This window comes from Lepidochelys olivacea (assembly GCF_965140295.1).
Source record: "Lepidochelys olivacea isolate rLepOli2 genome assembly, chromosome: 13".
NCBI classification, from domain to species: Eukaryota; Metazoa; Chordata; order Testudines; family Cheloniidae; genus Lepidochelys; species Lepidochelys olivacea.
In genome coordinates, this window is record NC_140423.1 from 7,179,551 (window position 1) to 7,203,890 (window position 24,340).

Below are 24,340 nucleotides of genomic sequence, written 5' to 3' on the forward strand. Positions count from 1 at the left end.
CTGGGGAGGAGTGGTGCCCCGCGCCTAGCGCTGAGGAGCTGCTGCGAGGAGGAAATGGCGGCTCGACTCGGCTGAGGCGCCCGGCGGCGGCGAGATCTGTCCCCTCCTCCCGACGGTGAGTGAGAGAGGCGGCCTGAGGGGAATCCGGGACACCGGGCACACCGCCCGCACTGAGGCAGGGGGTGAGGAGAACGGGTGGCCGCCGCCTAGGGCCTGGGGGCGCTGGGCCTGATTAGAAAATGGAGGAGGGCAGGCCCCGCAGGGCGGCGTCAGGGCCCCCGGAGGGTCAGCGAGCCCTGCTTTCAGGGGTAGTGTCGGCCCGACCCGGTTCTGCGGGCAAGTCGGCGGCCTGGCGCGGTACCAGAGGAGGCCCGCCGCTCGATGCAAGGCCCCTGAGAGAAGCGAAAGGAGCCTCCCTGTAAGCGGTGAGGGCTGTCGGGCCGGAGCGGAGGGGACGTCGCCCTCGCCGGGCGGAGCAGGGTGTCGGGGGCGGTTTCTCCGCTATGGAGGCGAGGTGACAAGATGTTGAGGTACAAGAGGATCGACATCATAATCGAGCTGAAGTCAGACCACTTCTCTGTGATCTCACGATCCGTCTGCCCCATTATTTCCCCCCGTCCCCGCAAAGCGGATGAGAGGGGGTCGGGTGGTGTGATGGCTGGGGGGCGGGGACCCGGAGTTGGGAGGTCGTTTGATGTGATTGATGAAATGGGGGGAGACAGAGTCGTCCTAATGCGGGGGTCCTTTGGTGGGTGGGAATGAAATTCATCCAAGCTCGGGTGCTTTGTGTTTTTTTCCTGGGGGAGTTGGAAGTAAATTCAGTCTCTATTGGTGAGTTCCGTAGAAGAGGTGAATTTCACCTCGTTTTGGTGATTTAGTCTTAAGGTAGAAGCCAAGAAATTGAAACTCTTTTGGCTTCCTATAAAGTATTCAGTAACTTCCCAGCCTCTGCATTTTTCCTTTCTCCCGTTCTAATGGTGCTAGGTGCCATTTTTTGGATGCGATTACCGTTGTGATTACCTGGCACCGTTAAGGATCCTGTGCTACTTTTTGCAAGAATTTCCTTCCTAAATTGCCCCTGTAGATTCAATCCAATTAAAAAATAGCTAGAATAGGTTTCATGCTTCACCCCAGAGTTTGCTGCATTTCAGTGATGGGTGAAGTAATTCTTTTTCTGTAGTTTGTCAGTTTGAACTTGTGAAATGCTTTGTGATCCTTTTGAGAGATAAATTGCCATATAAAATACAAAACAATATTTTAATTTTTCCTATAGTTTACATGATCACTTTTAAAACACAGTATAACACTCTATTTACTTTGCTGTGCGGGTCTGGGATCTGCTTCCCTCTAGGAATTTCAGGAAAAAAATTGACCTATTTTATGTATCACATAAGGGTTTGATGTAATCCATAATTCTTCAGGGCTGTATTTTTCTTGATGGATAAACCTATCTTTCGTTTTTTCTCAGAAACAGTTATTTTTTAAATATTTAAACTTACACAATTCTGTTTAATTTAGTGTTCATTTATAGGGCCCTACCAAATTCTTGGTCATGAAAAATGTATCACGGACCATGAAATCTGGGCTTTCCGCCATGAAATCTGGGCTTTTGTCTGTTTTTACCATATATTATAGAGAGCTGGGTGGCCAGAGAATGGCAGCTGCTGACTGAGGGCCCAGCTCTGAGGCAGCAGCGCAGAGAAAGGGGTGGAAATACCATACCAGGCCATCCTTACTTCAGAGCTGCTGGTGCTGGTGGCGGCGGCACTGCCTTCAGAGCTGGGCTCCCAGCCAGCAGCTGCCGCTCTCCAGCTGCCCAGCTCTGAAGGCAGTGCCACCACCAGCAGCAGCACAGACGGTAAGAGTAGCTCTACCACAACCTCTCCTACAAAACATTGTGACTCCCCCACCACTCCGCTTTGGGTCAGCACCCCTACAATTGCAACACTATGAAATTTCAGATTTAAATAGCTGAAATCATTAAATGTATGATTCTTAAAACCCTGTGACCATGAAATTGACCAAAATGAACGTGAATTTGGTAGGACCCTATTCATTTAGCAGTTGGTCATCAGATGAACATTTTTTTTTTTTTTTTAAAGAATGTTCTCATTGTTGCTTATTTCAGTGACAGGTGGTATTTTTGTAAATGGTAATGTAAATTAATTTAGTCTCTAAGTATGTTTTTAGTTTCTAGCAATTTAATTAACCATACAACCAATTGAATTGTCGGTTGAGGAGAAATAAATGAAATTCAGCTGAAAATGTGAAGTCTTATTTTATTAATTTAATTAATTTAACTGAGAAATAAGGCAGGAAATGATGGTGGGGAGGGGGGCCAGACAGTCATTTAATGACTGTAGATGTTGAGATTCCAAAAGTTTGTTTTATAACATTAAAACACAAATTGTTAACATCACAAGTCAAAATATTAAAAGTAAATGTCTTTAAATCAAACTCTAATAGGTTCTCAAGCAGCATTTTTTTTTACTTTCCTTATCTGTAAATATCAATTATTATCAATGGAAATATTTTTTCCTGGCTTTGTATGTGTATGGTGAAATCTACGTTTACTGACATTATTAATAAAAATAGAATCCTTCCGTGCCTAAGTATGTATTCTAGATTGTGGTCAATTTTTTTAGCATATTAAAGACTGGAAATGGATAGTTGGCGTTTGGATCTTTCCATAAAAACAAATGTAGTAAGTAGTATCTTCCATGCACAAATTACCTTTTCAGAGTTAGCTGTTAGATTTTTCTAGGAGGTTTCAGAAACAGACTGCACTGAAGTTTAGATCCACTCTACAGGAAGACCAAAGGATTATGTTAATGTTCAGCTTCATTTGAAGCTATGTGACTTAAGTCATTTGGGACACAATCCTGCAATTTGAAGTGAATGGGATATTTGCTGTTGATTTCTGTGAGAGCAGGATTAGAGTTTTGAATCATTAAAATAGTGTTTAAGGTTTTAAGATACAGTGAGACACTAAACTAGTTAAGTATTGTGTCTAGTTAAACAAACTTGTTTTGGACTATGGAGTTTAAATATTTCAGAATGTATACAATGAGCTGTAGGTTTTTAAGGTGTTCAGTTAATATGCGAGGTCTGTTGACTAGAATACTACAATTAATAGTTTCTTCACACAGTGTTTTTAATCTTCAAAGTATTTTACGGACAGTTTAGCTGCAATTGTGTGTTGTGTTGTATTTTTTTAAAAAAGTAATGCAAGTAGAACTAACTGATTTCAGAATATTACATAAAACTCTGAATTCCTAAGACCCAACTTTAATTAAATAACCAGGTGATAATGAGAGAGACTTACCCAGAAAAAAAAGTATTAGTCATTTTCAGAAAGTAAATTATATTTGGCTCTTCAACCAAAAAGCAGTCTGTGTTTTTTATTATTGTAAAACTGGATTCTGAACTTGTACTAACTCTACAGTTCAGCCATGAACTTCAGCTAGGCTAGGTAGATGACTTCCCATTTTTACTGTGGTGCATTCTCACCCTCTTCTCCCCAGTTTTTTCCAGTTGAGCATTATAAGCTATTAGCCCAGCTTCTGCATTTTTCTTATTTTGGGACTTGCCTTCCTTTTGGTTGTCACTACTAGACCTTTTTCCCCCCTTCAAGTTTCCAACTGGTGCAACCAGTGCTGGCAAAACTAATGCAGATAGATCACTGGTGGCCTTTCTTAACTAAGGGTATGTCTATACTAGAGACCTTACAGCAGCGCAGGTGTACCGATGCAGCTGCATTGCTGTAAGAACTCTCGCGTAGCCTCTCTATGCCGACAGGAGAGAGCTCTCCTGTCGACATAATTAAACCACCCCGCAATGAGTGGCGGTAACTGTGTTGGCGGAAGAAGCTCTCCCACCGATGTAGTGCTGTGCACACTACCTCTTATGCCGGCAAAACTTATTTCGCTGTGTGTTTTCTCACACCCCTCAGCAACATAAGTTTTGCTGACATAGGTGGTAGTGTAGATATGGCCTATGGCTATGTCTATGCTACAGCCTGTGGGCAAAACTTTTGTTGCTTAGGGATGTGAATATTTCACCCCCCTGCACGACATAAATTACACCGACATAAGCGTTCGTGTACACAGCTCTATGTCGGCGGGAGAGCTTCTCCTGCTGACACAGCTTATGCCACTGGTGGAGGTGTTTTTTTTTAATGCTGACAGAAGAGCTCTCTGCTGTTGTCATAAAATGTCTTCACCACACACGCTGCAGTGGTAGAGCTGCATGTACGGATAGACATGGCCTAATACTCCCAATGCTGCTAGGAATGCTGGTAGTAGCAATGGTGGGAAAAAGAAAGGAATTTAGTGTAGACAAGGCCTGTCCCTCTCCCTATATAAGAATATCTGGGTAGCTACTTGAGTGTGCTTTGGAGGGTCTCTACTCTCACAAGTAGAGGCTGTAGTCTAGTACCAAATATGGCATGAGGGGTACATATTTTACCTATCCAGGAACTTACGTAAACCCAGTCTCTGTAGTACTTGAATGCTTCACAGACATTAATGACTGTATCCTCATAATACCATTATGAAATAGGGAAGCACTGTCCTCACTTTACTAATGGTGAACTGTCCAATGCCACCCAGTAACACTGTGACAAAGCAGGACTTGAATCCAGAAATATAGCCAATATTCTGAGAGACAGATTTTGTTTGTGAACAGGTTATTTCACTCAATTGTGACTCCTAGCAGAGAGGTTAGTTTTTTGTTGTATTCAAATATTTCACTGTTTTTACTATTATATTTTTAAATAGCTAAGCACAGTGTGATGAGTCAAGAATGAAGTTGATAACTTTCATTTCGGACTTCCCTACTTTAGATAGTTTGTTACAAATACTACATTAATGCAGCTTTTTGTTTTTAAATGGTAACATAAAGGTTTAAAAATCAGCATTATTTCCATGCAAAACTTTGATGGCAACAGTATAATTCATATTAGTCTAAGACATTCCTGTAGAGCCAAGTACAATTTTATTAAAGACAGGAGCAAACTAAGTAAGATGTTCCACTTTAGAAACAATTGTAGTAGTGGGTGAAATCCTGGCCCCATTGAAGTCAATGGCCAAACTTCCATTGACTGTAATGAGGTCAGCATTTTCCCTCGTGTCTGTATATTTCATTATAAGATCAGAATAGCATCTCACACTATAGTGATACTGTGCTGTGGAGATGGTTTTTTGTTTGTTTTTGTAACTGTTTTATATATTTGGGAAGTTTTAACAGGTTTACAAATCCTTGCCATGTATATTTCTGAGGCAAAACAATAATTACAGATTTTGTTTTGAGAAACATTGTACATTGACATAATCAGAACTCTGTTTACCAGGCCAGGCTGTTGACACATTAGAGTTGTGCTCTGGAGGTTTAAAAATTAAAAATTAGTGTCTTATTAAAATGTTTCACACTAAGCATCCTGCCTGTTTTAAATACTTTAAATACACCTTTTTCTGGTTTCTTATGACAGCTGTGCTCCTGGACACAGAAATTAAAAGCAGTGTTTAATGCACCTACCCTGAGGCCAGTTAGTTTTCTGGACATACTACAATTCTGCATATGTCAGTACCCAAATTATCAGTTGGATGGTTATGGCACATTTCAATCTTTGAGCTATTAAGTTTTACGCTAACTATGCTGGCTTACCATTTTAGGACCCATTTCACTCATTAATGATCTATACTGCCTTCTTTACTGTTTTTTACACTGTTGCTTAGTACATGAGTTGTAGGTAGGCAGAATTCAATTATCCAAATGGGAATTTGATCTAAATTCTGGTAATAAAACCCCTACCCTTGTGCAAAAAACGACAAAAACACCCATAGAGTCTTTAATGTCAGGACCACTGATTTGCCCCTATTCTAAAACAACCACTGGGCATTCAGTAGTGTAGTGTCCCCAGATGGCATAATGGAGAATTGGTTAATACTACTTCAAAGGGAAGAGTGCCAAGTTCTGTGAATCAGTATTGCTGAAACACTTTGTTGACTGGGCACTTGCTGGAAATATATTTTGAACACTGCTAATGAGGAAGTTCAATAGCAGAACTCAACTATAGTGCAGGTAAGTAATTCAAATTTGAAAAATCGTGAACAAACTGTATTGCATAAGCAGTATACAAGCTCTCTTTTGCAGCATACTGGAGAAAGTATGCTAAACACGACAGTATATTAAAGAGACAAAATGGGTGAGGTAATATCTTTTATTGAACCAATTTCTGTTGGTGAAAGAGACAGCATTTTGAGTTTACACAGAGCTCTTCTTGAGGTCTGTAAGTTGTTCCAATAAAAGATATTACCTCACCCATCTTGTGTCTCTAATATTCTGAGACCAGCACGACTACAACAGGACTGCAAACTACAGTATTCTGACGATGTAATATTAATATCCAGTGACAGTTTGATATGAAACTAGTAAATTATAGTTTTGTTTTGCTATTCTTAAGGTCAGGACATGAAAAAGCTACTTGCCTGGGGCAAGTAGGAAGTTTTCCTGGACAACTATCTTTGACTTTTGTAGATTCAAAGGTTTTACCTAATGGGGAGAAAAATTTCACCTCTTTTCTTCTGTGTAAAGTGATGCAGTACTCTTTTCCAAAGTCTGCAGACAGATTATTCAGGAGTATCTGATGCTGCTCAGGGTTTTACCAAATAGCAGACCAGTGAAAATTCTCTAGAGTCTTTATTAGTTTTACTTCTGCTGTTCAGAACCCTTGGAGCAGCAGCCAGAGTAACATAAATCAGGTCAGTTTCACTCTTCTGCTGCTTGGGAAATCTATGTGCCTCAGCATAGGCAGACAGTAGAGCAGCTTTGGTAAAAGGGGTGCTAGAATGGTGATAACCCAGTTTACCACAGCCAGGATTACCATTTAGATTGTCAAACAAAATTTAGGTTCTGATTCGGTAATCATTTACTGACAGTAACATTTAACATGAAAAACGCATTTGCTAATTTTATTTCTTTGCTTCTTTTTAATTAGCTTTATTTCTTTGCTTCTTTTTAATTAGCTTTTCATAAACATATTGTATCTATTGGAATAACATGTTTTTATTGGCAATTGAATCCATTTTTTCTGTTTATAATGATAATTTGTACATTAGTCCTTTCTTACTGAGATTTAGACTGCTTTCCCACTGTTTTTCAGACATTCATATTGTAAGGCAGGGATTGTCAACCTTTTTCTTTCTGAGCCCTTCTCCTGGCCCCCCCCCCCCCCCGCCCCATTCTATAAAGACTCCATGGGCCACCTGTGCCACAACAACTGTTTTTCTCCATATCCAGTAGATTAAAAGCCAGGGCCGGCATTAGGCAGTAGCAGGCAGGGCAGTTGCCCGGGGGCCTGCGAAGTTAAGTTGCACGGGCTTCGGCTTCAGCCCCACGTGGCGGGCCTCAGGCCTCAGCTTTCTGCCCTGGGCCCCAGAGAGTCTAATGCTGGCCCTGCTCTCTGGTTTATTTTGGCAGAGCCCCTGAAACCTGCTTGCAGCCTGCCAGGGGCCCCGGACCCCTGGTTGAATAATAGAATATCAGGGTTGAAAGGGACCTCAGGAGGTCATCTTGTCCAACCCCCTGCTCAAAGTAGGACCAATCCCCAGTTTTTGGCCCAGATCCCTAAATGGCCCCCTCAAGGATTGAACTCAGAACCCTGGGTTTAGCAGGCCAATGCTCAAACCACTGAGTTGAGAACTGCTGAGAACCTATTGAGTTGAGAACTGCTGTTGTGAGGAACATTTGATTGGAGCACATGAGGAAGAAACTTTCAGTTTGTGAGAAAAGCTTTAGAAAGAGCAAAGATATATTTTATTATAATAAAAACCATTCCCCAGTACTGTATACTTCGATCATGCAATTCCCAGTGCCAGAAGCAGTTTAATGTTTACCTCTATAACGGAAGTGGAGATATGGAAGACCTTGTCCTATCAAGGGTTCTGCTGAATATTTGTTAGCTCCAGCTAAGTCACTAGGGGGAGATTATGCTAAATGGTGCCATCATATACTTTTGAGTTATAAGAAGAGATGGTTTACAGTTCCTTAACTATGCTGTAATGCATTCGCTCAGTCTGTATCGCTATTAATTATTTTTTGAGGGGCAACTTTTTTTAACTGCTAAAGGTTATTTCCTTTTTATCTAAATTATACTTTAAAGTAAACTACCACGTTGGCTTGGCTTTCATTTTGCTGTAAAATGTACTCATGTTTAATTTGACATGGAGTTAGCTGTTTGAAATAGAACACTAAAGCTTATGCTCAGATAAATTTGTTAGTCTCTAAGGTGCCACAAGTCCTCCTTTTCTTTTTGTGAATACAGACTAACATGGCTGCTGCTCTGAAACCTGAAATAGAAGAGCTATTTAAATTTAAATAGACAGGCATTTTTAGTCCAAAATATTATTGATATCAGAATTGTACTATTATATTTGATGCCTTATAAATGTATTTTAATTGGCTCTACTGTGCTAATACAGAACAGACTCTTGTAAATGTATTTGTGCATTTATATGAAAAACTTGATCAGGTTGAAAAAATTCTTCATTGAAATGATACATCTCAATTTCCAGGGATATAAAGGATGTCCAGGAGTATGAAGATACTGATACACAGCCCTAAAAACAATCACAGAGCACTATATTAGCATTCATGTGTGTCTCAGCTCTAACATGAAATAATTGCAAGTTGATGGCGCTTCTTTTTGGAAAAGAGAGGAAGTTTCAGAGAAAAATGGTTGTGTAACTCAGCTACGCATTGCCAAATCTACATTTATTCTTGCAAATTGTAAAGCATTTATTAGCATTTGAGAGTGTGACATTATTTCATGGGAAGTAGTTGTTGATTAGGTACAATAGGACCTCAGAGTTACCAACACCAGCGTTATGAGCTGATCAGTCAACCACACACCTCATTTGGAACTGAAAGTACGCAATCAGGCAGCAGCAGAGACCAAAAAGGAGAAAAAAGAAAAAAAGCCAATACAGTAAGGTACTGTGTTAAACATAAACTACTAAAAAGATTAAGGGAAAGCGGCCTTTTTTCTTCTGCATAATAAAGTTTCAAAGCTTGTATGAAGTCAGTGTTCAGTTATAAACTTTTGAAAGAACAACCATAACATTTTGTTCAGAGTTATGAACAACCTCCATTCCCAAGGAGTTCGTAACTCTGAGGTTCTGCTATATGGAAAATATGAAGGAATTTGACTGTGTGATTGATCGATTTTATTTATTTTAAACCAGATAGTATTGCAAGTAAGTGATATGGTAGGCGTGTTTTCCTAAGTGTCCTAATGCTTAGAATTTATGTAGTATTTTCCATTTGTAAGTGTCAAAGCACTTTACAAAGGAAGTTACGGTATTACATTTTCTGTAGTAGCTTTCATGTTCGTCGACTTCACAATCCTTAGTTAATTACAAACATTGCAACATACTTTTATTATGTAAGTATTTATTTTAAGCATCAGATCTTTTAAAGATAACTACATGATGGACGAGCACACAAAATATCTTCATAGACCAAAATTACAAAGGAAGCCTTAGTGACTTAATATTGTGTGCGTTTGTAATGACATGCACTTTTTAGCATGATAAAGAACTGTTATTCTAACATGGAATATTTTTCACTACTTTATTCTTATTTGTGAATACAGTCACACTAATGCTGATAAGCATTAGCCCTATTTTACACGAAAACTAAGACACAGACAAGTTAGTTGACCAAGGACATTCAAGGTGTCGGTGGCAGACCTGAGGCTCCAACCCAGGTCTCCTGACTCCCAGTCAACGTCCCTATCGACTGGATGGTATGATTAAAATTTCAGGTTATAAAATCCTATAACAGTAAAATGTAAAAGGTATGAAAAGAAAAAACAAAAAAGTCAATCATGAAAAATATTTGTACAGCTATGTATTTCAATAAATATGAAGGCAATCGAGAAGAAGGAAGAGCAAGAAGAACAAAATAGAAAAAAGATATGGGTAAAAGAAGAAATGTAGGTCTGACTGCGGACACTGTTCTGTCTTAAGTTAATAAAGTATTTGTTTTCACACAGATTGTTCTTCATTAATTTGTAATCTATATATTTCTTTTTCATCTAAAGCTGTTTCAATTAATGATGTGACCAGTTTCTGTTTGTGCAGGAATTCATGATATTTTTAATGCCTGGGTATTTATAGTAATCAATTCAGAGTACTACAGAATTATAGATAAATCTTAAAGTATTGCTAATTTGGGGTGAGGTCTGATATGAATTCAATTTTCTTGCCCTGAATTGAGATTGAAAATGATGAACCAGTCAGTATTTGTAATAAAGAGCGGTTATACTGGCTCCTTATCTTTTAATAATGGGATAAATGTATGGAGGTCTTTTTGTCATCACACTTTTGTCATTACTTAAATGCACGTTTAACCTACCCCCCCCCATGCATCTTACAAAAAGTTGTCTGTATTAGTGATAACTCAGCTTACCTTGATACTGATGTAGATGTCCCCATTTGAATATTTACATCTTAGTCCACTGTGTTGAAGGTGATTTGGAATAACTCTTTGAGACAGCCACATCAAACTGTATGAGTGGAAAATAAAAAAAAGCAAATGGTGTTGATTTATCATAGGGAAGTTGTAAAAATGCCATTTAATGAGGCACCTGTGAGAAAGCTTGCTCGTGATACTACTTCCTCAAGTATGCTGCTTCTACAAGATAACTACTAGTAGCAGTTAAAGGAAAACTAAACTATACAATATGATATCAATAAGAGTAGTGAAACTTCTAGTTCTAACGAAGACTATATTACTCCATGTTTAAGTCTGATACATAAATCATTAGATCGTGGTGAAATTAAAGCCTTCTAACATAAACATCAAGAGAGGTACACATTGATTACAATGAGCCCCATGGCAGTATTTACATGTAGAGACCGTTATGAATGAAGATAATCATGGTGTTTGTTTATGTGTGTGTTAAATGCTGAAATTTCTCATCAGAGTATTTGAGTAGATTTTGTGTTTTCAGCAGCAAAAAGCTGCAGAAGCTTGTGGAAGAGTTCTACAGCCATCTCTGCAAGGCTTCATGAGGGATTCCGTTTTCCAAGTTTGAAGCTGCTATTTTATGATACTCAACAACTGACAAAGTAATATTTTCAGGTACTTAAAATAGTTAACACTTCCTTGAGATGGGGAAAGGATTGTTTGGAGTGGGAAGGGAGTGAAGACTTTTGCTTGCAGCTTCAGTGTCTTTCATGGACTATTTCAGTACAGTGACCTTCCAAATGCTGTTGACAAATAGTGGAGTATAACAGTCATCCTTATGCTCAACAGCTCAGGATTTCCTTGATCAACAGAACCGTTTAGTGGGACCAAAAATTCAGGTTTTTTTGGCAGATCCAGATTTAACAGAAGCTGCATAAAAAAGCATCAAAGTACGTTTAGATAGATTTTGAAAAGCGACTGTAAAAAGTGCCATTTGGAGTTTTTATGTTCATTGTCTCCTACTCCAAATTTGTGAAGTTTGCAAGTAAGTGTATATTTTTGTAACTTGTAAACTCCTTTTGGATTTGTAAGTCAAGCTGGGTTCTTTCTGTCTCTTAACATCACCACTCAATAATGATTCTACAGGTGGAATTCAGTTACATTGCTGATATTGCATGAACCACAATAAAAGTCCATTTCACGGTTTGGAGGCTGTACTGACTGCAATACTAACAAAAATAAAATATTTTATACTTACTATAAGAGATAATTTTCAGCACTTCTTACTTTGATTAATGAGTATTAGAATTTAGGAGCCTTTGGGGAAACAATGTGCAATATTTAATGTTCCTCCACAAGTTTTGGAAGAAAGGTTTCTAAATCTTCCATAGCAAGGCTGGTTAAATGCAGACTTCCAGAGGTAGGCAAGGCAAAAGGGATTGTCCCCTAACGATCAAGACACGGGTCCACTAGGGCCGTGCCTTCCACATAGGTCTGTGCTTCATAGGATTACATATATACTACCCTGACTTGGCCTAGGCCCTAAAATATCCATTTTGATTATACTAATAACTGCACCTCTTATTGTCAAAAGTAGTAGACAATGGGAGACTGTAATAGGCTGCAGTAGAAATTTGACTTCTGCAAGAAAAGCCAATAAACGTATTACTCCATACATATTTTAAGGGATTTTTCTGTGTTCCACCCATCTTTAATCACTGACTGGACATACCGAAACAGTGACGAGTATTTCTAAAACTGTTCTGTTCTGAAAACTTAAATTTATTTTTTGGTAAATTTTTACTTCGCTGTTTGAAGGTATTAGAATGAATTAATGGAATTTTCCTTTAAGCTCAGTATCATTATAGAAAGAACTGCACTCCGATTTTGAAATTTTTTCCCCAAGACTTACTGCCCAAGGAATAAGCCTACTAATGCTGCTGTGTTCCCAAATAGCCACGGACTCTTATGTATGGTCTTGCAAATTAAAGGAATTGAAACAGTTTTGAACCATTTGTACTGTATCTAACTGTAGCATTGGCAATCAATTTTTTATTGAATAAACTTAAAAATACCCAGAACAAACATAACTTTGTGCTTTTGTTATAATCACGTTTCCCCTTTTTGATTTAATTCCACTTTTTATTTTCTATTGTAGATTGTTCTATATTTTCTGTATTGTTTTGAATATTCCCTCTTTCTTTTTCACCCTTTATATTCTTTTCCTATTTTGTACTATGTTCTCTCCTTTCTCTTGTATGTTTTGACTCTTCCTCCTTTTTCTATAAACATCTTTGTTGTTCTTTAATTTATCCCATTTATTCTGTTTTTCACCTCCACAAGACTGTTTATATTCACTGATGAAGCTATACATATCAACTTACACTCACATTTACACTTGCATGTATCCGCATGCACCTACTTGTGAAAAGACCCACTTGCTCACATGCAGCCATCTGCTAACAGATTCACTCCTGACTCCTCCCATCTTCCAATGATTAAAAACAGTGGATCGCAGGGCTGCCTTTTTTTTTTTTTTGTTACTCCTACAATCCTGGTAGTTGAAACACCTTTTTCTTCCTCTTAAGAGTCTTATAGTACCTCTTTAGGGCTAATAAATGGACTTTAATGGAATTACTCATGTTTAAAGTTAAATGCTTTGCATGATCGGGGCCTTAGTCTAGCACTTCAAATTTAGCACTGAAAGTATGTAAATGCACCTATCCATAATGGTTACTTCATTCATGTAAGATGGTGACATTGCAAAGAGAAGTTTTACTAAGTCTTCACAAAGTTGGTATCCTGTGGATACAGAAATCTGCAGATTGACTTATTTGAATATTTACCTGCGTGTGATGCCCCCCCCAGGCACAAGACTGCGTCATTGGCATTTCAGTTACCGATTTTTTTGTCTATGTCTTGAGGATTGTAGTCTCAGACTTGATAGCTATGTGTCTATGCTGTTTCACAGTTTAACATTTTTATATTGGAAACTTTTCTGGGTTATTCCAAGTGATTGTCCTGAATATAGCGGCTTTTGTTGAAGAGATGTAACCTTATTGTGGTCTTAAAGAAGGCAGGCTATAATGGAATACTTAATGGTTTAAATACTGGTTTAAAATACTTTGGTTTAAATATTATAGGAGTGTATTGTATATTTGCAGGAGGGAGCGTTGCTGTTAGATGGCTTCTTCATTTCTTTGGAATCACTGATGTATAGGACTTGAAGATAGACCTGTCTATTTGTTTTTACCAAGGCAGAATTAAGAATGTTTATCTTAGATTAACTGTGTGGTCCCATAACTTTTAAGTGTAGTAATAATTTTGAAATTCCAAGCTTTAATGTGGGTTTTTTGACGTGGTTTTTTTTTTAAAAAAAAAAGAAAAGAAATGACAGCATTTTAAAGTGGTTTCCCCTTAAGTAATTGATAGCTATTCCAATTAGACATGATTTTTTTTTTTTTTTTGGCTTGTGAATATCCTTTGTTTTAAAGAATATTTTCAGAATTGCTCAGTGACAGGACTTTCTGTGGAGCTTGTCAGCTGTGCAAGAACTGTGTGAGAGGACCATGCAGGGTATAGAAACTATCAGGCTCTATAACGTATATAGAAACATTAAAATGTTATTTTAAAATAACCACATAAAACTACCAATAGGTAATCATTGTCCAAAGAGCCAGTCTGACCTAACCCTTATGAATATGAAGATAATCATCCAAATGTGAACTGTGTACAAACTTGAGGTCATGATGTCTTCCTGAGCCTTTAGAAAAACCACTCCAATGCTATGCTTTGCAGTGTGAAAAATGCCCAAATGTTGTCCCTTTTCAGTGCTGTTTCTAAGTTCCCTGAGCAACTGTGAAACTGGTAAGAAGCAGGTCAATTTCATGCTGAAGCTATTTGGGAAATTTATTAGAGGTTCCCATTACAGCTGCTTGTGAATGTTTTCTTCTCCCTGTTAAAGCCAGTGTTTTGAGAAGAGGAATCTTTGCTATCAACCTCTACTGGTTGAGATTCATTCCTAGTTGCATATTCGTGTGCATTGTAGCCTTGCCAGAGTTAATGAGTATGTCTTTGATTAGGTCAATAATAATATTAGTGATACAAGATCTTCTGCTAATCAGAAGAATCCATAATGAGGATCTGACAAGATTCTCTTTCAGTTGGTTGCTGAATGTACAAAAGGTGTACTGTGTTTGAAGTCTAGTGATCATCAACCTTCTAGAAAACTAGAGAATTGGGAGGTCATTCTGTGATTGGCAGGAGGAGGGAAAGATTGTCTTGCAATATTGCTGCCATTCTAGAATTTCTTCAAGCCAGGTAGACATGAGCCTGACTGCTACCAACATTAAAGTCCAGTTTGCAGCAGTTTAGGCTAGTTTTCATGCTGTTGGGTGGACAGCTTAGAGGCCACCAAATGTACTATGTGCCTCCATGATGATCTGTCCTTAGCCAAATCTGGCACACTACTGGGTAGAATGCCTATGAGGGACAGGTGTCTTACACCATCCAGCTATTGAAGCATTATGTATTCTCAGCTTCATCTCTCTGCTTATCAGGGTGTTTGGTTGTGAAAGATGTTCTTAATGAGATGCTTCATTACTGATGACAGTTTTGCAGTGAGGGCTTCAAGTTTTTCTTGATGCGGCCCATGTTATCGACAACAGAGCCAAAGTGGGTGATGTCACTAACGATATCAACTGAGTGGTCACCCACTAAGATGCTAGAACCCACAATATGTTCAAAATTGCTGACTGGAAGACTTTTGGTTTTACCGCAAATGGGAGAATAGTTGTAGGGTTCAGAAGAATGGTTAAATGGTTAACTCTATTCCTGTGGGTAGGCACCCAGATGTTTCTGAAGGCTGTTGACAGCCTGAGATCAGTAAAACAAGCTGTGATTCATGCTTGGAGCTTAAAATTGGTATGCTCTCACAACTCCCCTTTAGAGACCGTGAGGAGCGGGTTTCAGTATATTTATTAGTAAAGATTCTGTTTCTCATCATTGTAAACTGATATGAAGGATAGGAGAGTGATATGTACTGTCTTGTAGAGAGTCTTCCATCATTTCTGCATCTGGCTACATTTGTGTTTAGACCCTTTCAGAATTCAGAACAAAGATTACATGTACCTTCCATTTGAAGCAGAAAATTGCTTTGCCCGTTTTCTGTCCAGAATTGCTAAAGCAGAGTAAAATTCAGTTGTTAGACATACATAGGGCACCACAGGATTACATAATGGATCTCAGCATGGAGTAAAGTGCCATTTAGAAAGTGGTATCTGAGCCAAGAAATTTTTAAGATGTTAAAGATTTGTAAGGCATGTAAAACTTCATTAGACATTATAGATTAATGTACAGGTGCCTGCAGAAGTGGTTTTTGGCAGAAGGGTGTTGCAGCTGCCTGTGAGATACTATGCTTCCCTAACTCAGGTGCTTGAAGTGTTTTGGGAGAAGTTAGGGGTCTGGACTGGTACAGAAGATCAAAAAGAAAAAAAATTTTTTTTCTTTCTTAGTGTGTACCAGTCCAGAGACCTTTTTGTTGTAGATTTTCTGTACTCCGTTTCAATTACAACGTACATGTTCATATTAAAGTTATTTTTTGTTGTTTGTCGGCAGAATTTGTGTGGTTCCAAGTATTGCTTTCAACTGAAGCATGAGGAACAACTAGACTTCTGATTTATAGAGATGTTCTAATGACATGGTAACCATGAGAATAAAACTAGAACACTTTGTGATGTAATAAGAGAATCTAGAAATAGTTATAATCTTATTTATGATATCCTGTGTTTTATATACAAGTTTGTGATAAGAAAATACCTGAGCTATATACAATTTTTTATTTTTTGGATATGATCACATTACCATTTTGAAAAAGCAAAACGAGGCATTGTAGGAGCAGTTATTTGTTGGAGGTACCTTCCAGTAGACTACAGATGTAGTGATACCATGCTTAATTGTTTAAAGGAGACTTTGTTCAGTGCATCAGTGTGAAATTGAGAAAGGATGAAAACCTTGTTAAGGCCCATTGCACAAATTAAACTTGCAGTGTGGTTGGTTAGGAGAAGCCAGGACAGGTCTGGAAGGGGATCCTTCTCCTGCATGTTACTGAGGGATGTCTCTGTATTAGTTCCTTCTACGCTGAGATGTAAATTGAGGTTCAGAAGTGGACCGGGGAAGGGCCGCAGACTTCATGGTTAAGTGGGTCTAGTGACTCTAAGAGCCCAAGTAACACAAAGGAGCTGTAACGTGCACTTCCCAACCATACACTGGAGTAGTGGCGGTGGAGGTGCTACATTGCAGCTCTGTGTCTCTTGCCACAATCCCTTCCATGCTCCACCTTCATATAGCCCAGTAATTTAGGATTTGTTTTGAAGTTATTTTCAACCCTGTGGAGAGATTTTTGCCTACATTTATTAAAACTGTGGCTTGTATTTCAAAGACATTTTAATTACAGTTGGTCATTGAACTTTTTGACGCTGTCACTTTTGTCATTGGTATCATGGGAGCTCTTTGCATTGAGCAAATCAGAAAAGCTTTTGAAGAAGCTTTTATACAGCTGTCTATCAATGAGATTCTGTACATTTATTTTTTTGTATATGTACTCAAAGAACCTCTAAAAGTGTTATGACAATAAAGAGGAATAATGATGACTATAGGGGTTATCTAATATAGAAGGTGCTATAATTATAAGTGCCAGTGGGAGCTTGACAATTCATTGTTTAGGGTAATATATTGTTAAAAAGAGCAATTATAAAATGATTTAGTTTGATACCGCAAAAATATTCTTTAAGTTGCTGATTTTTAATAAGTATCTAAATAGGTCAGGGATGCAAGGATTTATGGCATCTACAAAAATGTTCTTTTACTCAGCTGAACTGCTGAGAGACCTATAGTAGATAAATCTTATAGCTGGACACGTTTTTATTACTGTGCTAATTCAGCTTGCTTTTTAGCAGGTTTAACTAATGTAAAAACGGGTCCAGTGCGGGAGCCTTGTTTACACTAGGTATGTCTACACTGGAAAAAAAAAGACCTTCATGCAGTAATGAGTCTGAGTCCAGGTGTACAGACTCAGGCTCACGCTACGGTGCTAAAAAGGGCCATGTAGAAGTTCTGGCTTGGGCTCTGAAGCCCGGGAAGGGAGATGGATTTCAGAGCTGGAGCTCCAGCCCAAGCCAGAACATTCTCTCGTCTATTTTTCATGCTGTAGCATGAACCCCTTGAATCTGACTCTGTAGACCAGGGCTCTAAGACTTGCTGCAGTAGGGATTTGTTTGCAGTATAGGTGTATACGCCAACACTCCCCGTAGGGTCAGCTACCAAATGATAGAACAGGTGGCAGGGTTTATTTTTGTAACACTGTCTAGTGTAGATGCAGCGTAGGTGACTTTGGTTTCCCATGACAGCTACATTTGGCTGATACAGTGGAATGGTTGATCTCGAAAGTGAGATTTACATATGCAATAGACAGAGCTTTCTCTAACCAGTCCATGACTTTGGATCTCTCTTCTGGAAGAGATTTGATTGACTATAATCTTCAGTGTATTCAAAATAAAATATAAAACTCACTTCTTCAGCCTAGGTTTCCCACAAATCAAATATTTAAAAATAAATCAAAATCTAAATTCCTAACTATACAAACAAACAAATGCTACTACCCTTCCCACCCTCTAACCCCCATACAGAATGGGAAGAGAAAAAGAGACATCATCTTGTGTTCACTTTAAAATGTATGTTAGTCAGGTATCATAGTGATTGGTACAGCATACAAATATATGTATAGTAGAACCTCAGAGTTACGAACACTGGAGTTACAAACTGACCAGTCAACCACACACCTCATTTGGAACTGGAAGTATGCAATCAGGCAGCAGCAGAGACTGCCAAAAAAAAAGAGGCAAATACAGTACAGTACTGTGTTAAATGTAAACTAAAAAAAAATAAAGGGAAAGCAGCATTTTTCTTCTGCATAATAAAGTTTCAATGCTGTATTAATTTAGTGTTCAGTTATAAACTTTTGAAAGAACCACCATAACATTTTGTTCAGAGTTATAAACAACCTCCATTCCCAAGGTGTTTTGAAACTGTCATGTTAAATTAAAACTCCCTGTTTAAAATGCAGTTTGCAATCTTGCCACTGGGTTGAGTAAAATTATTAACAAATTGCAAAATATGATCTATTCCAGTGGTTCTCAACCAGGGGTCGGGGCCCCCTGAGGGGCCATGAGCAGGTTTCAGGGGGTCCTCTAAGCAGGGCCTGTGTTAGACTCGCTGGGGCCCAGGGCAGAAAGCCAAAGCCCCACCGCATGGGGCTGAAGCCCAGGACCCTGAGCCCCGCCACCTGGGGCTGAAGCCAAAGCCTGAGCAACTTCGCTTTGCAGTTTCCCCTGTGGCATGGAGCCCCAGATAATTGCCCTGCTTGTACACCCTAACGCCGGCCCTGGCTTTTATATGCAGAAAACCAGTTGTTGTTTTTCTATGCCATGGAGTTTTCATAGCATGGGGAGGGGAGGGGGGGCTCAGAAAGAGGTTGAGAACCCCATATCTGTTCAACATCAGAATGTTCCCTAACATGAGAAAATACTGACTGCAGTATTAGGTATGCATTAGTAATATCAGATCTGTGCCTCAAGATTAAATATATTGAAGATAATTTTCCATATATGGCCTTGACTCTGGTTGATGGCACAAAAATATTAAACTGGATTTATTTGCACAATCAGCAGAGGACATTCTGAAGTCAGTAGTATGTTACAAGCTGAAAGATTCAAATAAGATATGTTAGGGCACATATATTTAATTTTTAGTTTTCATTCAGTGGCATATGTTGTATAATAATAGTAGGGTATTTTATTAGAATTGAACAAGTAGTGATTAGCTGACTTTCCCTCTTCCTTCAGGTATATCTCTTAGAATTGCGTGATGTGTGATGAATTGGAGATTCTGAACAGGGAGATTGAGCGGTTATTACGGAGCAACATCGTGGAAGAAGGCACTTTAAATTCAGACTGTCTTCAGCCATCTACCACTGACTCCTTGGATATAGCCACTGATTCAGACAATGAAGCAAAGTACAAATTAGTGCAGGTACCCAATGCCTTTATAAACAGTAATAGGGTTCTTAAAATTAGGTTATACTACTCTGGGTTTTTTATTTGTTTCTTTTTTGGAAGACTTGAAATGTACTTGGGAAGTATTCAGCAAGCAGGGAACAACCTGAATTTGTCCATATGCAGCATTAGTTTATCTGTTGCTGTCAGTGATAGAACAATTATTTGGATTGCTTTACTATTTCATGTACCAGCTGAGAAGAATGGCAAATTTCTGTTTTCATTTGGAAAATGTAATGGCACTGGAGATGATCATTTCCCAAGTAGTAACACGTGGTTAAAAATAGCAAATATGCTGTAAGACTCTGGGGTTTGTGAACTTGGACAGTTTCATTTGAACAAATAAATTGTAGGGAGGATGTGTTGGGACATGTAGGATTGTACGTGTCCTTAATTTGTCCTTACATTTGCCTATCTCCACCTCTGGTACATTACAGTACCAGAATTCATCCTTATCATCCTGAAATCCTTGTTATGTTTTAATCACTTTTTACCTTTACTGTTGCAGTTCTTCTTGCAATTGCTCCTAAATCATTGTTTGTTCCAAGAAATGGAATCATGTTACCTTTGTTCTCTGTCACTGGCTTATGTTCAAGTTCAATTCAAAACTGACTTTATTGGTTCTATCCTGCGTCCTGTTCCAAGCCTGATCGCTGTACTCCAATTGGGTTAGGCTTTTCTGTACTTTCCTCTGGACAACAGTTAGCTTTGTTCCTGTAGAAAAGTAAGTTCCTGATTCTGAAATAATCTTGAAAAAGTTTTTGCCAGCAGAGTTAGCTCCTATGGTAGAGGGAGATCTCTTAACAAATGGTGGTTGTCAGCCCTTCTTTGGCCTAGTCTAGTTTTCATGAAACATTTTAAAAAAGTTTTGCCCCATTCACGCAGGCTGTACCTGCTCATAAAATCATATTTCTTGAAAAATATTCAAAGATAGATTTTGAAAACTGTTCAGGTTTGGGAGTCTTTGTAGAGTGGACATGAGCATAGGGACAATTTCTCACTTGTGGAGCTTCATCTGGAACTCTTAATCTTCCCTACTTTTAAACCACTAACTAATTTCTAGTTTTTAAATCTTTGAAGCTATGGTCGTGTCCACACTTACAAATTGTGCCCCTCTAGCTATGTTAGCATAGTTAAACTGTATAGCTTATTCTGGTTTGGCAAAGTGAAATAAATTATACCGGTAAAAAGTGACGTATATCAGTATAATTGCATCTGAACTAGGGTTTATACGCGCATAACTGTGACCATGAAAAAAATCACACTCCTTGCCAATATAGTTATACTGGCAAAACTTTTTAAGTTTAGACCAGGCCTACTTTTTTGCTGTAAAATTGCATTTGACTTGTTTTAAAACACTTTATAGTGTAAAATATTTGATATAAATGACGACACAAAAAAACATGGTCTTTTAGCAGTTAGGGTATGTTGGCTTGGTTCTTTAAACTCTGTCTTGAAAACACAGTACAAGACCAGGAGAAAGTGAAAGAATAGAGAATTTATCCTTCTGCTAACTGGAAATTCTCAATTAGATATCTGTATCTGGCTATAGGGAAAATTAGTTGGTGTTAATCAGGTTTATCTAGGATTGTTAGCTTCGATTAGTGATGTTAAACTTGGCTAAAGTCTTTAAAATAGGATAATGTTTTTCTATATTTTCAGTACTGTTAGAAACATCTAAATATAGATTATATCTTTTAATTTCACTCTGGCTGAGCTATTAAATACGATTATTAGAGTTAACTTATTTTGTTAAATTTCTATTTAGGACGCAGTTGTGCTATGAAAATCTTAATGGCTTCCAAACAAATGTATCCGTATACAAGATACATGCCTTATGGAGCTGAATGATGAGTCTTAACAGGGGAGTTTTGGTGGTAGTTTTTTCCCGTTTACAATAATACTTCTTCCTGTTTCAGCCCATTTCCTGGGGAAAAACTGATGAAGAAACAAAATGTGAAGTTGCTTTCAAGTGTTACAGATGCATGTTACCTTTTATTTTATCTGTTTTCTTACCAAAACTATCTCAATTTACAAACTTATTTTTTAATAATGAGAACTTTGTAGCAATTTAAAGCAATACCAGGTTGTCTGACCTGTTGGAATTGTGTAATACAGAGTGGTAAATTAAATTAATAAAACTATATAAACTTTTAATTTTTTTTTCTTTCAGGAGCCTACAACTGGAGGATTGATATCTGAGTCTTTGGATTGTCATCAAGCTGAACCATGCACTTCTGAATTATCAAATTCAGCATGTGCTTTAGGGATTATGCTGAATGACTCTGATCGACGACTGCTGCCCTCTTCTCGCTCTCCCTTTCATTTAGATCTACAGGGAGAAACCATCCCAACCTCTAATGCTGTGTCAGGTAAAGCATATAGAGGACATTGAAGAATCTTCCTATTTCTTTAAGTTTTATCTGGAATTTAAATCTCAGAATTTGGATTTCCTCTGCTGTACTCTTAACATTTCTTCATCTTCCAAGGTAAACAAATATATAAAATATTGTTTGATCTGTTGCGTCATAACAGCTTTAATTTTCAATTTCTTATTAATATCCATTTAAAGTTTTTTAATATTTTAAAATTATAATCTTGTTGCTACATAAGATGCTTAAAACTAAAAAAGAAATATGTAATGTGTTTTTTAAATGTTATCTTCTAAAGAGCTTAACAAAATTCCATCAAGTTTTAGAAATAATTTGTGAATGCTCCAATAGCTAGGCTAGAAAGGTGATTCGTCATTTTTATTACCTTACTATTAGCTTAAAATTAATTATTCTTTTAATTCTACTGCAGCATTCTTCTTAGCCATTTCCCACTTCAGTGATGCTCAAGCATGCACTAGCTTGATGGTTATATCAACAGTACAATCCCATTGAAGTTGTCTTATAGAGAATCTTGTAAGTGCTATGTTTTCAAACACTGTTAAGTGGATTTGAAAAGTTCCCTATTTTAGCTTTATTAATTACTTTATAAATGGTAGCATATTTTTTAAAAAAGAGAGAACTTCTCAGGCCATCAGTTTTTAGTTTAAGTAGACAAAAACATGGCACCATTTTGTCATGGGCTAACTTTAGAGGCGTTCGTGCCTGATATGTTACAAGTGTAGCATATGCTGGTACACTGCTTGAAACAGGAGCCATCTCATCAGGACTGCACATTGCAAGATGTAAAAATAGTGAGATTTAAAAAGATAACATGCTAGCATGCTTAAGCCCCTCACATACTAGCAGTTGGAATTGTGGGTATATATCTGAAGCTATTGGAAATTTGTTCAGTTTCTTCAGGAATCACCATAAAATGAAAATAGGATAAAGTGTATGATTCAGTTTTGTTATAATGCATTAGATACTTCTGAAAGAAATGCAAAATCAAATCATATGGCGCTGCTGCTCCCAGTGTAGAGACAAATGACTTAGGTTCCATGTACGGAACAGTTTAATAATGGTTTTAAAATTTAGTTGTGGCTCAGAGTGTTAATAGTGTAAAATTCATTAGTCAGACAGGATAAAATTCCATAACCTTTCCAAGGAAAGTGTATGAAAATAGTGTTTCAGTTTGTGCAAGTAAATCCCTATTTATCCTGTGATGACTGTACAACAGCAACACACATTATACTGATCACAAAACTTATTTATTATTCCTTCCTTCTTAGCAAGGCACTTACATTGCATGAAACTTGTTTGAAATGCAGCAGCACATATGCTTACTGGCTTTAGTGATTGAGATAATCTTATGCCAAATTGTTCTTTATTTTGGATCCTCATAAAGTTGCCTCATGCTTGTATGTTGTTTCTGTCACTTGCTTCCTGCTGTTCTCTCAGACCTGGAGAGGGATTCTAAGAAGCTGTGTCCCTCACATCAACACTAGCTTTACCCTACAGTTCAGCTTGTACATTTCCAGGTTATTTGCCAGAACTCTTCTCTGGCACAACATACAATTTGGAAGCCTTGACACAAAGACCACATCAAGGACCAGCCTTATTTGAGTTCCTTTCAATGTGTTGAGTTTTTTTTCAGAGAATTTCTTGGTAAGGCTTTGAGAAATTCTTCTGACCTGAACAAGATTATACTTAACCAGTCCCATTAGTGAGACTCCTCTAAAGGGAATGTGTAATACCTTTTGCTGAATTACTAACTACCAACATTACTAAAACAATCAGTCCTTTCAGTCCTTCACCCATTCAGCTCCACTGGCGAATGAAAATACTTCCCAAACATCATCTAGAGAAGGCACCCCAGAAGTAACTAATCTAGTCCATTAGACACTTTCTTCTCCTGGACTCTTAAAATTGTTCAGACTGACCTCCTCAGATTTTCAGGAATACCTTCCTCTTAACTTCTTTTCATTGCCGCCCTATTGGGATCACAAGACGTGACAGGCAGTTCTGGACAGCATGGTGAAACTTATCCAAGGGGCCATTGTCTTTTCCAGAAGAAAGATTATTTGCTTTTGATAGAGATTCTTCATGATGAAAAAGAAAATAGGATATTTCTGCCCCATCCTGGCCTTGTGTGGGCTGCATCCAGGTTCATGAAATCTCACTTTGTACAGAATCCTGGCATTCGTGATACAAGAGGCTTTCTATTAAGACTCCTTACATTTCATCTGATTTGGATCCAGAAGAATCCCAGGACCAGTAATAATAGTATGAAGTTACTTATTGACCTATGGTATTGAGGGAGATGTCCTAGCATCTGATAATGTCCTCAAATTATACCAGGGCGGGGAGGAAGAGAGTACAAATTGTCTG

At 38.1% G+C, this 24,340-nt stretch overlaps 1 protein-coding gene across 3 annotated transcripts in view; it reads left to right on the top strand.

The window, feature by feature from the left end:
* The window catches only part of DIDO1 (death inducer-obliterator 1), an 88,255-nt gene continuing 63,915 nt past the window's right edge, over positions 1-24,340 (top strand). The window contains exons 1-3 of one of the 3 annotated variants that reach the window (XM_084646281.1): positions 1-115; positions 19,371-19,557; positions 21,754-21,952. In XM_084646281.1, coding sequence (XP_084502407.1) covers positions 19,393-19,557; positions 21,754-21,952 — 364 coding nt within the window. In that variant the 5' untranslated portion in view covers positions 1-115; positions 19,371-19,392. Of the gene's footprint in view, positions 116-19,370; positions 19,558-21,753; positions 22,070-24,340 lie in introns of those variants that run through there. The other 2 variants (XM_084646282.1, XM_084646283.1) reach the window with 2 other exon arrangements.